Here is an 18,029-nt window from a genome sequence, read left to right as displayed (position 1 = left end):
ATCATAACAACATCAGAAATAACTAAATGACCTAACAATCCAGACAGTGCCCCCCTCTGCCCCACAGAGGAGTGCATACACACACATAAATGCACGTACGCACTCCAATAGGGCACACACAGGATAACACTGATTACACTGATCATACGGATCACACATGATCACACTACAGTACTGTACATATGCACTTTACAGGATCAATCATTCTTTCTCTCTCTCACACACACATGCACACACACACACACACTCACACATTCACACACACACCATGAAGAGGACCTGCCACACACACCGTGCATTCCAACAGAGTAGATCGAGGTATGAGGGCAAACATGACAGTGAACTCAATCCCCCCTTTGAAGTTGCAATAAACACACACAAATAGACACACCACACACACACACTCATAACCATTACATACCCAGCTCAGCATCAAGTTTGGAGGTCATCCAGTTACAATGAGCTCAGGGAAGTCAAATCACTGTGTGTGTGTGTGTGTGTGTGTGTGTGTGTGTGTGTGTGTGTGTGTGTGTGTCAGTCATTCAGTGCCTGTGGATGCAGCATGTCAGGGAGTGGGGGACAGAAATAGCCCCCCAGGGATGTCACACCGCCCGTGTCACTTCCTGTAGCGTTCGTGACCGAGGAGATAGAATCTACGGTGACCCCTGGCAACCATCGCGGCCCTGTCAGGACACACATACACAAATGCATAAACACACACGCAGATGCACACACACAGGCACACACAAACTAATACACACTCATACAAGCACGCACACACGGGAATGCACGCACACACACGCACACATACAGGGACACCTATTCAGGAATGAGTGAGCTTCCTGTAAATGAGGTCAGAGTCGGACGTACACATAAGCTAAGATATAAATCTAACAGATAGTCTTACACTGTCTGCATACACTGTGGGACCACTGCAGGCTCTACAGGCTATAGTGTCTACTTCTGATCTATGCAATTGGGACTGGTGTTACTGACTGCATGCACTCAACTACAGCATAGGCCTACTGATCTCCAAAGCAAAGGAAAATAACGCAAGACACAGAATAGACAAAGTTTACGTGAAAGGAAGTGATCATTCATGATCACATGATGCTGTGGCTACAGGCTGAGGTACCGGCTAGCCTACTGCTGTGTGTTGTCAGAAACGAGAAACAACATTCTAAATCTCAATGAACGCGAGGCCCTTCCATTGCACCAAGAATTCCGCAGACAAGTAGGCTAAATTATCGGCAGACAAGTGCAGTTACAGTTGACAGAGTAGAGATGCACGTTCCCTTTAAGACCGCTGTACAGCGCTCTCTCCTCGCTCGACCAAGGAGAATCTCTCCTTGTTCCAAATAAGGATATGCTAGCCCAGCCTTAAAGGGGCGGGGGGCGCCAGCGACACAAACTTGAGGAGGCAGTTTTCTATTTGGAAGGCAGCGCACCGTCCCGAGGTAACCAGAATCCAACGGCACCGAGGCGCGATCAACCCGAGCTTGGATAAAACGTAAAGGGGAAGAACGCAAACCGGCAGTGGCAGCTAAAGAGAAGCACTGACACTATTTTGGAATCGGGAGAGAGCAAGGTTGCGAGATTGCAGTCAACGGGGTCGCGTTGTATAAGCTTATTCTGTCAATTGAACAGATGTTGGGTTATTTGAATAGCACGCAGACTGGCTACGTGAATAGTAGCCTATTGCAAAATTAACCTGGACGGACAACAGAAAGAAGACGTTGCACCGGTGTTCGTGTGTTTATACACACCTATAATAGAGAAGTTCAAAACACCCGAACATCTGGATTTTTGAAGCGAATACACCTGTCCTGTATAGAAGCGTGAACGCCCTTTAGATGAAAACCTTTCAGGTGAAATGGTGAAGGATCTCAGGATACATTTGGAATCATCTTTGGACCCTTGAAAAGGAAACCTTCGCTTTTACTCATTTATATATGCTATTGATTTATATCCAGAATTCTGATTCAATTGTCTAAAACAGGACTACATTTAACAAATAGAATAGGCTATAAATTGTATCATTATCATTATTAGGATTGGACTTTGCAAGACAAGGAATTTACTCAATCGACTGTCTAGCTAGGTGACTCACTGTGAAAAATAGACTCGCCAGCTGGAATCAATAACCAACTGTACAAAGTGACACATTTGGATACTTGCCGGTGCTCTACAGTAGCCTACGTGCCTGTGTGTGTCTTTACCGAGGGGGATACACCGACCGGACTACGGTAGCGCGAGCTGTCCACGAGCGGGCGGCCGTCCACGCACGCCTGCATAATAAATGCCCATCAGCCGCTCGTGCGAGGCTCTCGAGGCTGGGCGGCAAGATGAACTCCTGGGTCCTGCTGCTGGCGGCGCTCGCCGCGGGGTGTCTGCGGTTTGGTAGCGCTGAGGTAAGAGACAGATGCGCGTCACTCATTTACCTAGTAGATTTCCACCCCAATAACCCCATCATCCATCCTTCCATCCTACCATCCTACCGTCTAACGGCTTACCCAATATTCTGTTGTAGCCTATAGGTCTACCGAAAGTTTACATTCTCTGCTAAATTAAATATGTATTGTATGGTAACTATTTGCTATAGCTTAATATGACCTACTGGTATATCTCAGTGTTTGAATGAAGTCTCCAACAAATTGAATGAGAATGACAGAAACCGATATAAAACGAATTTTGTCCTGTCCTGCTGATCAAATAAAGTACATCGTTTTTCAATGTGCCTTTCTTGATATATGTGTCCTTACAGTACACCTGCCCAGCTATTAGAAACAATCATTATGATATATGTGTCCTTACAGTACACCTGCCCAGCTATTAGAAACAATCATTATGATATATGTGTCCTTACAGTACACCTGCCCAGCTATTAGAAACAATCATTATGATATATGTGTCCTTACAGTACACCTGCCCAGCTATTAGAAACAATCATTATGATATATGTGTCCTTACAGTACACCTGCCCAGCTATTAGAAACAATCATTATGATATATGTGTCCTTACAGTACACCTGCCCAGCTATTAGAAACAATCATTATGATATATGTGTCCTTACGGTACACCTGCCCAGCTATTAGAAACAATCATTAGGTGATTGTCTGTTTACATAAACACTGTAACACTTGACACTGTAATCAAAAGGAAATATAACTCTGTGAGAGAGAAGGGGAGAGAGAGAGAGGGGGAGAGAGAGAAAGATAGCGTGATCATGCGTGTGTGTGTGTGTGTGTGTGCGTGAGTGTGTGTGTGATTCATGTCAGCAATTATTCCACTGTGGTGTAGAAAGACAGCCACCTCGTCTGAAATATGGCTTGGGCAGCTTCCCACACACAGGCCTGCGCCAAAACACATCACTCAAATCATCTACTAGCTGCAACACCATCACTGTCACGGGAAGCACTGTGTACATACACCCCTAGACACTGATCTAAGGTCAGGTTTATGTTTCCCCTTTACTGGTTAAGGCTGTGATTGGGGATTGTTGATAGGTGCCTAATGGGAAACGTCTACACTGGATAGCATAGATACAATCTTCCATTAGCTAACGGCTATGCCTATTTCAATGTGTCCTATTTGGCAGCTTTTGGACAACACACGGACACACACACTAAATATATACCATTGGTCTCCATTTGGGAAAGTGAGGTAACCTGTATCCAACCATCCAGACTGTAGGTCAACTGGGTTAGTAGTTCGTAGTGTGTGTGTGTGTGTGTGTGTGTGTGTGTGTGTGTGTGTGTGTGTGTGTGTGTGTGTGTGTGTGTGTGTGTGTGTGTGTGTGTGTGTGTGTGTGTGTGTGTAAATCCCCCCATTGACGCTCTCAGACTGTAATCTTTATCTTACATGATGTTTCCTCCATTAGGCAAAAAACAACAGACATCACATCAAAGTCCCTTATCTCCTGTCTATCACACACACAGACAGACACATCCACACACACAGACAGACACACAGACACACACTCAGACACACACACAGACACACACACACACAGATACACACACACTCAGACACACACACAGAGACACACACACACACACAGACACACACAGACACACACACACACACACACACACACACACACACACAGACACACACACACCAACAAACATACACAGACAAACACACATACCATACACCCCCCACACCACTCACTCATGCACATACTGTACATGCATGCTCATGCTATCTTTTGCTCTCTCTCTCTCTGACACACACTCACACACATAAAGACTAACAAACACACACACCATACATCCCCCCCCACACACACACAGAGAGAGAAAGACTAACAAACACACACACACACACACACACAGAGAGAGAACAACACACACAGCCTACACCCCACCACCAAACACACACGCACACACGCGCACACACACACACACACACACACACACACACACACACACACACACACACACACAGAGAGAGTAACAAACAACACACACAGCCTACACCCCACCACCAAACACACACACACACGCACACACACACACACACAGAGACTAACAAACAACACACACAGCCTACACCCCACCACCAAACACACACACACACGCACACACACACACACAGAGACTAACAAACAACACACACAGCCTACACCCCACCACCAAACACACACACACACGCACACACACACACACACAGAGACTAACAAACAACACACACAGCCTACACCCCACCACCAAACACACACACACACGCACACACACACACACACAGAGACTAACAAACAACACACACAGCCTACACCCCACCACCAAACACACACACACACGCACACACACACACACAGAGACTAACAAACAACACACACAGCCTACACCCCACCACCAAACACACACACACACGCACACACACACACACACAGAGACTAACAAACAACACACACAGCCTACACCCCACCACCAAACACACACCACACACACATATCTCAGTTGTTACGTTAGTAGTCGACTGCTCTCTCTTTCTGTTTATTTCTCTCCTTCTGAACCAGCAGCATTACATCAACATGGCTTAGATGTGGTTATGATGATGATGTCACCTTTGGCCTGGAATTACAGACACATCACACGTTGGACGATTGTTTGACAATTAAGACACACACACACTATGCAGTATGGTTACTGTTCTGCTCTGCTTTGTTGCGTGGCAGCTTTTTGATCCATTTTATATAAGAATCATGTAATCTGCTATCAGCGTGCCTGCCTGCCTGCCTGCCTGCCTGCCTGCCTGCCTGCCTGCCTGCCTGCCTGCCTGCCTGCCTGCTTGCCTGCCTGCCTGCCTGCCTGCCTGCCTGGGATTTCAACGACTGCGTGTGTGTGTATGTGTGCGCGTCATGTGTGTGGACATATGTGTGTGTTTATGTGTGTGTGTGTGTGTGTGTTTATGTGTGTGTATGTGTGTGTTTATGTGTGTGTTTATGTGTGTGTTTACGTGTGTAGGTGTGTGTGTGTGTGTTTATGTGTGTGTATGTGTGTTTATGTGTGTGTTTATGTGTGTTTATGTGTGTGTTTATGTGTGTGTTTACGTGTGTAGGTGTGTGTGTGTGTGTTTATGTGTGTGTATGTGTGTTTATGTGTGTGTTTATGTGTGTTTATGTGTGTGTTTATGTGTGTGTTTACGTGTGTGTGTGTGTTTATGTGTGTGTATGTGTGTTTATGTGTGTTTATGTGTGTGTTTATGTGTGTGTATGTGTGTTTATGTGTGTGTTTATGTGTGTGTGTGTGTGTGTGTGTGTGTGTTTATGTGTGTTTATGTGTGTGTTTATGTGTGTGTATGTGTGTGTTTATGTGTTTTTATGTGTGTGTTTATGTGTGTGTTTATGTGTGTGTTTATGTGTGTATTTATGTGTGTGTTTATGTGTGTGTGTATGTGTGTGTTTATGTGTGTGTGTGTATGTGTGTGTTTATGTGTGTGTATGTGTGTGTGTATATGTGTGTATGTGTGTGTATGTGTGTGTATGTGTGTGTATGTGTGTGAGGGAGAGATATAAAAGCATTAGTAGTCACAGGTCTACAGTGCAGGTCTATAGGAGTCAGAGATACACAGTAAACAGTAGTCCAGACAGACCGCAGGTCTACAGTACAGGTCTATAGGAGTCAGAGATACACAGTAAACAGTAGTCCAGACAGACAGCAGGTCTACAGTACAGGTCTATAGGAGTCAGAGATACACAGTAAACAGTAGTCCAGACAGACAGCAGGTCTACAGTACAGGTCTATAGGAGTCAGAGATACACAGTAAACAGTAGTCCAGACAGACAGCAGGTCTACAGTACAGGTCTATAGGAGTCAGAGATACACAGTAAACAGTAGTCCAGACAGACAGCAGGTCTACAGTACAGGTCTATAGGAGTCAGAGATACACAGTAAACAGTAGTCCAGACAGACAGCAGGTCTACAGTACAGGTGTAGGTGAAAGAGGCATAATAGTAACTATTTGATTATTAGTTTATTTCATTCCCTCTCTTTCTGAATGCCACCTCCCTTTATTCCTCCCTCTCTCTCTCTCTCTCTCTCTCTCTCTCTCTCTCTCTCTCTCTCTCTCTCTCTCTCTCTCTCTCTCTCTCTCTCTCTCTCTCTCTCTCTCTTTCTCTCAGTTAGATGAATAGGTTGACGTGAGAGCAGGTAAGGAGATATCTCTGTAAATCCCCATCTCCTCTCTTCTCTTCCCTGTTTCATTTGATCTCTCTATCCATCATCCTCCCCTTCGTTTCTCACCGACAGCAGGAATCCGCTCAGTGTGTTTGTGGGGCTGCAGCACAGTTGTGTGTGTGCGTTTCTGTGTTGGTCTGTGTGTCTGTGCCAAGTGTAGGGGATCGAGGCCAGGATGTACATGGCTGTTTAGTTTGTTGGCTGTTCATCATATGTTCCTGTGCATGTATTGATGTATGGAGTGTGTGTGTGGGGGCGGGGGGTCTTTCGACAGTATGATTGTGAGTCAAGTAAGTTTGCGCTCTTGTGACCAGTGTGCGTGTGTATGTGTGTGTGTGTCATCAGTCAGCTGGCCCCATAATTCCGTTCCATTACACCTCACCTTTCTCCTCTGACATTCCACACGTTCTGTCTTCCCATGAACCCCTGGGCTTCACCTCTGTAGGGCCCCTGAACACACACACACACACACACACACACACACACACACACACACACACACACACACACACACACACACACACACACACTGACAGTCAGTCTTAAAACAGTGTTAGATGTACTGGCATATGATATCGGACCATCTGACCCGTGTGTAGTAAACGTCATGTCAGGATTATGGGTCATGAATCAACACCAAGAGACAGTGGAGCCCCTTAAAGTGACAGCTATAGGCCTCTATCCTAAACCAATGGGAAACATAGACACCAGCTAACTTCCTTCTTTAAGTCCCGTTTATCTGGGCCTCTGTAGGGCTGTAGTTGGATCTGCACTACATGTCTTGGGATGTCGTTCCACCTCAACGTTAGACCACGTTATGAGGTCTGAACCCGTATTTGAAATAACTTTGATTTTAGCGTGAACGATCCCTGGAGGAAGTGACTGAATCATTCCTTTCAGAATGATCTAGCTTTTCTGCAGAAGTACACTCTTAGAAAAAAACGTGCTATCCAGAACCTAAAAGGAGAACTCTTTGAATAACCCTTTTGGTTTCAGGTAGAACCTTTTTGAGTTCCATGTCGAACTTTTTCCACAGATGGTGCTACATGGAGCCCAAAATAGTTCTACCTGGAACCAAAAAGGGTTCTTCCTGGAACCAAAAAGGGTTCTACCTGGAACCAAAAAGGGTTCTACCTGGAACCAAAAAGGGTTCTACCTGGAACCAAAAAGGATTCTACCTGGAACCAAAAAGGGTTCTACCTGGAACCAAAAAGGATTCTACCTGGAACCAAAAAGGATTCTACCTGGGACCAAAAAGGATTCTACCTGGAACCAAAAATGATTCTTCCTGGAACCAAAAAGGGTTCTACCTGGAACCAAAAAGGATTCTTCCTGGAACCAAAAAGGGTTCTATCTGGAACCAAAAAGGGTCCTACCTGGAACCAAAAAGGGTTCTTCCTGGAACCAAAAAGGGTTCTACCTGGAACCAAAAAGGGTTCTACCTGGAACCAAAAAGGATACTTCCTGGAACCAAAAAGGGTTCTACCTGGAACCAAAAAGGGTTTTACCTGGAACCAAAAAGCGTTGACCTACAGCCAAACCCTTTTTTCTAAGAGTATTTCTATTATTAGGCAATTTTCCAATGCTGGTCTTTTTTTAAAGTCTTCAGAAAAGGACAGCCGTTAGACTCTGTAATGTTTAACTAGCAATTTCCTGTCTCTGTTTTTACTCTCATTTAGACACTGGCTGCGTCTGAAATTTCTCCGTATTCACTACTGTATATAGTGCACTATTTTTGACCGGAGTCCTATAGGTCCTGGTCTAAAGTAGTGCACTAAATAGGGAATAGGGTGCCATTTGGGACGCAGCCTGTCTGTTTAGTAGCAACAGTTAGCACACAGTGATGTTATGTGAACTCTGGGGTGAGGTGTAGTTATTTTTCGCTACACTGTCAATGTAATGACACCATGTCAACTTGTAAATGGAAAAGTGTTTCTGGGCTATTCAGCAGACATGCTGCATTGAGAGACACAGCCTATGAGTCCTACATTAGTAACTGGGTCAGTCAGAGGCTTGTGAAACTCAACCAGGTGTCCAGGCCACTCACCCACGAGAGAGAGAGAGAGAGAGAGAGAGAGAGAGAGAGAGAGAGAGAGAGAGAGAGAGAGAGAGAGCGAGAGAGCGAGAGCGAGAGAGAGAGAGAGAGAGAGAGAGAGAGCGAGAGAGAGAGAGCGAGAGAGAGAGAGAGCGAGAGCGAGAGCGAGAGCGAGAGCGAGAGAGAGAGAGAGAGAGAGAGAGAGAGAGGTCCTAACACATACTATACACAAATACAGTGAGAGGGTGAAACCAGTACGTATAGGATATGTTTGTTTGTCTATTTGTGTGAGCACAGTTGCTGGGGTGATGTACTATTTGTTGTAGTCCTCCAAGCACATGACAGTAACTGTTCAGAGGAACACACACTCCCACACATAACTCTAAGGCTCCATTCTACTGTGCTGTGGGAGAAACTGAGAAATGACTAGGAGTCATTCTGAGACAAGATAGAGAGACATACTGTATAAGAGGATTGCCCCTAGCAAGTCTCTCTCTCTATCTCACCATCTCTCCCTGTGTGTGTGTGCTGTTGGATACTGAAGGTTACTTTGTTGACAGTTAAAGTAATACAAGTCAGACAGTAACTAAGATAGACAAGACAGACAGGACACACAGGACACACAGGACAGACAGACAGACAGACAGACAGACAGACAGACAGACAGACAGACAGACAGACAGACAGACGGAGAGGAAGAAGAGGAAGAAGAGAGGAGAAAACAAGAGGCGACCAGAGGAAGAGTTAGTTTCTGTTCTCCAGGGGTTACAGGGGGAACAACAGCAGTGTTTGGGGGTAAACACACAGACAGAGAGGATAAACAGCAACAACAAACAACAATGACAACAGTAAGGCACTTCCTCTTTAGAAGGAAGTGAAACTGGATGAGACAAAGAGACCATGATGCCTGGAGGTGGTGGAATGGAAGGAGATGAAGGATGATATTAACCTTTTATATTTTTCTTCCTCCTCTCTCTCTCCACCCACTCCCCCTCCACCCATCTTTCCCCTGTCTCTCCTCCTCCCCTCGTTCTCTCTCCTCCCAACTCCTCCTCTCTCTCTCTCCTCCCACCCCCTCCCCTCCTTTCTCTCTCTCTCTCTCTCTCTCTCTCTCTCTCTCTCTCTCTCTCTCTCTCTCTCTCCCAGGGAGATCCCCTCCCACCATCGTTAGTAGAGCTGGTGAGAACCAGTCCTATCTCTTCTATAGAGGACCTGCAACAGCTGCTGGAGCAAGAGACTGACTCTCAGGGTAAAACTGCCTTCTTACAGCCTTTAATACACAGGCTCTCTGGGCCTACCTCACTGCTGCTGCTGCTATCCCATAGAAATATGGTCATAAACAGTCTGCACACACACACACACACACACACACACACACACACACACACACACACACACACACACACACACACTCTTATAATAGCAGTAATAACAGGAGAGATGGGGAGGAGGCAAGCATGCAGGTGTGGCCCAGCAGGGTTGGCACGATAGGAATGTAGCGGAGGGTGTGTGTGTGTGTGTGTGTGTGTGTGTGTGTGTGTGTGTGTGTGTGTGTGTGTGTGTGTGTGTGTGTGTGTGCGCGTGTGTGTGCTGACTGGTTATGGCAATATTTACATGGGAAAGCTGCAGCAGCAGTAGAGAGGCAGGCCCAGAGAGAGAGCCAGCAGGGACAATACAATGTTACTGACCTTGACCAGAGACAGACTATTAGAGAGAGACTTTAACCAGAGTTACAGAGTTAGACTATTAGAGACCTTAACCAGAGTTACAGAGTTAGACTATTAGAGAGAGACTCAGACACAAGACAAGGCCACGTGTGTGTGTGTGTGTGTGTGTGATCACCGTACCACACCCTACACACACACACACAAAGGCCAACTATGTTTAGCCAGTTCTTCTCTGACTTTAGATACACACACACACACACACACACACACACACACACACACACACACACACACACACACACACACACACACACACACACACAGTTCTAGACATACAATACATAGACAGTTTGACTGACAGACACTTATCTTTCCCACTAATAGCCATATAGTGAGACAGATCAAAGCCAGTTTAACATGTGGTTGTGGGGGTTTTAGACAGGCCCATTCTCGTCTATGGAGGGAAAAGAGAAAGGGAAAGATTGCATCACGGTTAGGAAAGAATAGCTATTTGAGAGAAAGAAAAGAGAATAGTTTAGACTACAGAAATGTTGACTGGAAATACAATAAGGCACAATGCAATATCTGTTCTATATCATAAACATCTATTCAGACACAAACACAGACATTTATTAGTTAATTATAGACCATTATGCCTAACACGGCAAGATATGCCGCCTTCGGAACACACGCACGCACACACACACACACACACACACACACACACACACACACACACACACACACACACACACACACACACACACACACACACACACACACACACCACTATATTTAAACACTCATATCTCCAGTCATACACATTCCCGACAGCTCAGACAAATTGCAGCAATAAATAGACTGTGATTGTTTTAGAAAAAAAACATTTCCTTTGTGTGGTGAACAATGATTATCTCTCCGGCCCAGACTAACACACTCAGACTCTTACCGTTAGTCAAAATGACAGTAATCAGCAAGCGAAGAGGACTTTATAGAAAGCCATGCATACAATGATTCATTGACAGAAGTTACTTTCACAATACACACTTTACACAATAAAACAGAGAAAAGATGGTTGAATGCAGGTGGTTGACTGAATGACTTAACATTCCTGTGTTCTCTTCTTCCTTCCCTCTCTTTCTCTCCTTCTTTTCTTGCTTTTAGAGGTGGAGCCAGATGAGATTCAATCAAATGACACCCATGGAAGATACAGGAGAAACCTAGGTTAGTCTGTCTGCTGTACCTGTCCTTCTGTCTCTCTCTGTCTCTCTCGCTCTCCCTCTCTCTCTCTCTCTCTCTCTCTCTCTCTCTCTCTCCTCTCTCTCTCCTCTCTCTCTCTCTCTCTCTCTCTCTCTCTCTCTCTCTCTTGCTCTCTCTCTCTCTGTGTTTCTCTCTCTCTCTCTCTCTCTATTTATTCCCACCTCCACCTCTATCTGTCTCCCTCGATTTGAATTCAATTAAAGGAACACATTCATTTAAGAGTAATAACTGTAATCTCTCTCCAGCGAAGACCCAGCAGGTGTTGACACTCTTAGAAAACAAGGTGCCATCTAGAACCTTAAATGGTTCTTCGGCTGTCCCCATGGGAGTACCCTTTGAAGAACCCTTTTTATTCTTGGTAGAAACCTTTTGGGTTCCAGGTAGAACCCTTTCTACAGAGGGTTCGACATGGAATCCAAAAGGGTTCTACAGTACCTGGAACCAAAAAAGTGTTCTCCTATGGGGACCCGTTTGGAACTATTTTTTCTAAAAGTGTACAGGTCAGGACAGAGGTCATGATGTAGTCTAACATCCTCCCCCTCTCTCCCTCCCTCCCCTCCTCCCCCAGTAGATGCCCAGCCAGCCCAGCAGGCGGTGTGTAAGGTCAGGACAGAGGTCATGGAGGTCACCAGAGCCATGCTTGACCGACGCAACGCCAACTTCCTGTTGTGGCCGCCGTGTGTGGAGGTGCAGCGCTGCTCTGGCTGCTGTAACACCAGAATGCTACAGTGCGTCCCCGTGGTGACTCAGACACGATATTTACAGGTATATATACACCCCGATGCTATCTACAGGTATACATACACCTATATACACTATCTACAGGTACATATACACCTATATACACTATAAACAGGTATATATATACCCCAATGCTATCTACAGGTATACATACACCTATATACACTATCTACAGGTACACATACACCTATATACACTATCTACAGGTACACATACACCTATATACATTATCTACAGGTACATATACACCTATATACACTATAAACAGGTGTATATATATACCCCAATGCTATCTACAGGTATACATACACCTATATACACTATCTACATGTACATATACACCTATATACACTATAAACAGGTATATATATACCCCAATGCTATCTACAGGTATACATACACCTATATACACTATCTACAGGTATACATACACCTATATACACTATCTACAGGTACATATACACCTATATACACTATAAACAGGTATATATATACCCCGATGCTATCTACAGGTACACAAACACGTATATACACTATCTACAGGTATATATACACCCCGATGCTATCTACAGGTATACATACACCTATATACACTATATACAGGTACATATACACCTATATACACAATCTACAGGTATATATATACCCCGATGCTATCTACAGGTACACATACACCTATATACACTATATACAGGTACATATACACCTATATACACTATCTACAGGTATATATATATATATACCCCGATGCTATCTACAGGTACATATACACCTATATACATTATCTACAGGTACATATACACCTATATACACTGTCTACAGATTCATATACACCTATATATATTATCTACAGGTACATATACACTATCTACAGGTACATATACACCTATATACACTATCTACAGGTACATATACACCTATATACACTATCTACAGGGACATATACACCTATATACACTATCTACAGGTACATATACACCTATATACACTATCTACCGGCACATATTCACCTATATACACTATCTACAGGTTAATATACACTATCTACAGGTACATATACGCCTATATACACTATCTACAGGTACATATACACCTATACACACTATCTACAGGTACATATACACCAATATACACTATCTACAGGTACATATACACCTGTATACATGGATATACCTATACAAATTATACACACCTAGTCTAAGCTACACTGACATATGTAGGCCTATATATAAACATTCATGGATATGTCCAGTAGGCATATCATCTCATCAGATTTACAAGCGACCTTTCACCCCCCAGGTAACAAGGATTCAGTACATTGATAAGAGACCCCACTACGACAAGGCGGTGATCTCAGTGGAAGACCACGCCTCCTGCCGCTGCCAGACACACCCCTCGGCCACAGCTGCAGCCAGGTCCACCTCCCACCCCCCTCCTTCCCCCCGACTCACCCCCAAACCCCCCTCCCTCTCCAAGGAAGACCTCCATCGCCATGACGACATGAAGGCCAATCAGAGGTTCCATGTGGATGACAGGGGGCAGCTGGAGAGACAGTGGCAGAACAAGTACACCCTGTCACACACACAGCCACGGACACACACTCTGGTGGGGACCGGGCCTGGGAGACACACACTCGCAGGGACACACACACAGACACACCCAATGGCAGGGGCAGGGATGCAGGTAGGGACACACACACAGGTAGGGACACACACAGACACACACACACAGACGGGTCCCTCTTCTGAGCTCCCTATAGGGCATGGCAGTGGGTATGAGGGGGGGAGAGGGGAGGAGAGAGGGTCACAAACACCCCACCGCGCACACACTGACACACAGCCCAACACAGGAGAAAGGCAACACATTGATAACACAGAGAGGACACAGGAGATAGGAAGACAGCAACAACTACAACAGTACTACCAACAACAACAATATCTACAACAACAGCAACAATATCAACAACAACAACATCAACAACAGCAACATCAACAACATCAGCAACAACAGTACCAACCATACAGCCAAGAGCCAGCGCTCAGGACTCAATACAAACACAACGCTCCCCAATCCGACAGCAGCGGACCACCTGACACAAAACAACCGGCCAATCACAAACCAGAACTGGTCCACAGCAACACAGAACCGACCGATGATCATGACTCAAGCACAGAGGTGGCCAATAGAGACGCACTAAAGGATACAGAGGTCACCAGTCAGAGACAGGCAGCGACAGAAGTGACCAATCACAGAAAGGAGGACGATAAAGAGCGACACAGCCAGACAGAGCTGTCCAATCAGGAACAAAGACACTCAGAGTCGACCAATCACAAACACAGAGGCTCAGAGTTGACCAATCAGGGTGACTCTGTCACAGAGGAGGAGAGCAGGAAGAAACTTCTAGAACTCTTACAGAGAGAACTGGGCCAGAAACAACAGCATCATCCTCCTCATCCTCATCTTCCTCATCAAGAACATCATCATCCTCACCATCGTCAGTCTCGAACACAAACCACCACCACACAAAGACCAGGTACTGGGAATTTGGGAATTTGTTTTTGTGTGTGTGTGTGTGTGTATGTGTGTGTGTGTGTGTGTGTGTGTGTGTGTGTATGTATGTGCACGTGTGTGTGCCTGTGTGCACGAATACATGTGTTTGCATGTGTGTGTGTGTGTGTGTGTGTGTGTGTGTGTGTGTGTGTGTGTGTGTGTGTGTGTGTGTGTGTGTGCATGTTGTGGGTCAGTAACTATGTATGCCTGTGAGAGTTGACGAAGAGGCTGTTAGAGGAAGTAGACCTGTTGTCTTATGTAGTCCTGACTGTTCTAGACCACATGTATGATTATATGAGCATATGTGTTCTGTCATTCTTTCCCTCCCCCTGCAACATGGGACCTGAACTTCCGCTTCCTGTTAAAACAGGTTCCAAGCGGTTGCAAACGTGATGGGAGTTACAGACATTGTTACAGACGCCTCAGAGGTGATTACATTACACTGTCCTTGACTATTTTATGTTATCTAACACAATGCATCTCTCTCTCTTCCTTTCTTCTCTCTCTATCTCTCTCCCTCTTCCACCTCTCTCTCCCCTCTCTCTCTCTCATCCAGTGCCCCCCACGTTGTCCTCCAGCAGGGCCCCAGGGTGGTCCCCCAGCACTCCGTCCCCTCCCCCCAAGCCCCCCCGGGGCCCGTTCAGACCGGCCCTTCCCCGCGGACGCAGGAGGAGGAAACATCGGAGCCGCATCAGCAAGGCTGCCCTCCGAACCATGATCATGTAGAGAGAGATGGTAAGGGAGGAGGGAGGAGGAGGAAACATCGGAGCCGCATCAGCAAGGCTGCCCTCCGAACCATGATCATGTAGAGAGAGATGGTAAGGGAGGAGGGAGGAGGAGGGGGAGGGGAGGGGGGAGGCAGACCAGCAGATGGAAAGGTAAGGAAGACAGAGGGAGACAGCGGGAGTGAAAGAGGGAGAGAAAGGAAGATAAATCGAGGGTGTAGATATTAAAATGTCAGACATAGTATGGACGGGGGAGAGAATGAAAAGCTTGAGAATGAGAGACTATCTAACTCCTCTACCTCTCTTCTACAGGCAACTGGGTCGACTGTGTCTGCCGGGCCCACCCAGGGTCGTGTTCATTAGGCACCAAACGGAAGAAAACGGACTGAAACAGGGACACACCCACAACATGGAATAAACCCTAATTTCCTGTTTTTTAAAACGTTGTGTGCCCTAATGAATACTGAGGGATACTGCCTGGCTATGGAACCTCAGGATGGACACTGGAGACTGGGCAGCACTTCTGGACTCTACTGCTGGCTATGCTAACAGACATTACTGCAGGCTGTGTCAATCTTTGCACCCCAGAATGGACTGGTGACCGCTCTGTAGCATCTTTCTATAAAAACTCTGCTAGCTTTATTTAAACCGCAATATCAAGACAATAGACAATCTCAGACTGAGACTCTCCTTAGAAAGGAGGTTGTTCTGGATGTTTAACACTGGAAGTAAAGTGATGTAACCTTTGAAAAAGGAGCTAAGCAAACTACATCTCCCATCAGCCATTGGCTTGTATACTTCTAGCCCCGCCTACTTTGAAAACACTGGCTACCGATTGGACAGTTAAGGAGGGTGTTCGGCGGATATTATTAGATCGCTTGCTGCAACAGCCATTGATTGGTTGATTTAGATGCCATGGAACACGCCCCTCTCTACAGCTTGACTATGATTGGTTGCTGAGAATAGAACTGAAATCTTATTGGCCCAAAATGGTGCTTGAGGCCATCTATTTCTAAGAGACAACGCAAAGCTTGGATGTGGATATTTTCACTGGAATGGACTGGGTTGACTATGGAAACTGTTCTCAGATAAACAATGTTATCCTACTGGTGTAACTGGGATAACTGTCCTGGGAATATGACTGGTGTAACTGGGATAACTGTCCTGGGAATATGACTGGTGTAACTGGGATAACTGTCCTGGGAACATGACTGGTGTAACTGGGATAACTGTCCTGGGAATATGACTGGTGTAACTGGGATAACTGTCCTGGGAATATGACTGGTGTAACTGGGATAACTGTCCTGGGAATATGACTGGTGTAACTGGGATAACTGTCCTGGGAATATGACTGGTGTAACTGGGATAACTGTCCTGGGAATATGACTGGTGTAACTGGGATAACTGTCCTGGGAATATGACTGGTGTAACTGGGATAACTGTCCTGGGAACATGACTGGTGTAACTGGGATAACTGTCCTGGGAATATGACTGGTGTAACTGGGATAACTGTCCTGGGAACATGACTGGTGTAACTGGGATAACTGTCCTGGGAATATGACTGGAACTGGGAATAACATGAGTAAAGGCTGATAGAACATATGGATAGTGAAGCACTGAAAGGAGAAGCTCGGTGTAGGGGGAATGCACCCTTAGACACTGATCTTGGGTCAGTTTAGCATGGTTAATGTTAGAATTGGTGGAGGGGAAGCTGATCTTAGATCTGGAGCGAGAAGCTCAGGACATCACACACACAGAAACATGTCATTACTACTACAGTATCTTTCAATGTTCTGTCTTCATCTGGATCCAACCAATCCAAACACTGGAGTAGTTACACACTGGAGCGCAGATAGAACTAGAAAACATAGAGGGAAAAGTAGAGGGAGCGCATAGAGACCATTTAAATAGAACTGTTCTAGTTGTCCTATATCTATTACAGAGAAAAGCAGGTATAGAACTGGAAAACAGAGTGAAAACATAGGAGAGCAAAAAGAGCATAGATGTTGAACAAGTCTAGTTGTTCTCTCTTTGATAGAGAGAAGCAGATATAGAACTGTAAAACCTAGATTGAAGGACAGCATTTTTGCACTGGGAGAGCAGAGAAAGGAACATATGCCAAACGTCACCATAGTCACCATACCAGGAGGCCATAGACTACTCAGATGACAGACACTCAGCATTCAACACTGGCTCTATACCTGACGTTAGATAGATGTATCTTTCAACCTTTTCAACATTGCCTGGAATGTGTGGCGGAAATATTTCAAGGGAATTTTTGCTCAGTAGTTCTTCAACGTAGCCTGGGGAGTTGTGTGTTTCAGCTGTAGGGAAGTCTGTTGTCTTTGTCTTGCCAAAAACGGAAGC

General features: G+C 45.4%; 1 protein-coding gene across 3 annotated transcripts in view; it reads left to right on the top strand.

Moving 5' to 3' along the window:
* The first annotated feature begins 1,356 nt into the window (after positions 1-1,356).
* The window catches only part of LOC115147481 (ell-associated factor Eaf), a 17,624-nt gene continuing 951 nt past the window's right edge, over positions 1,357-18,029 (top strand). Inside the window, exons 1-8 of one of the 3 annotated variants that reach the window (XM_029689728.1) lie at positions 1,357-2,411; positions 9,866-9,968; positions 11,551-11,610; positions 12,215-12,411; positions 13,687-14,920; positions 15,494-15,616; positions 15,700-15,755; positions 15,975-18,029. The exon at positions 15,975-18,029 is cut by the window's right edge and continues 951 nt beyond it. In XM_029689728.1, the coding sequence (XP_029545588.1) occupies positions 2,346-2,411; positions 9,866-9,968; positions 11,551-11,610; positions 12,215-12,411; positions 13,687-14,920; positions 15,494-15,616; positions 15,700-15,746 (1,830 nt within the window). In that variant the 5' untranslated portion in view covers positions 1,357-2,345 and the 3' untranslated portion in view covers positions 15,747-15,755; positions 15,975-18,029. Of the gene's footprint in view, positions 2,412-9,865; positions 9,969-11,550; positions 11,611-12,214; positions 12,412-13,686; positions 14,921-15,493; positions 15,673-15,699; positions 15,756-15,974 lie in introns of all 3 variants that reach the window. The other 2 variants (XM_029689729.1, XM_029689727.1) reach the window with 2 other exon arrangements.

Source organism: Salmo trutta, chromosome 14 (genome assembly GCF_901001165.1).
Source record: "Salmo trutta chromosome 14, fSalTru1.1, whole genome shotgun sequence".
In the NCBI taxonomy this organism is placed as follows: domain Eukaryota; kingdom Metazoa; phylum Chordata; class Actinopteri; order Salmoniformes; family Salmonidae; genus Salmo; species Salmo trutta.
Note: the sequence above shows the minus strand (reverse complement) of the source record. Positions and strands in the feature narration are given on the sequence as shown.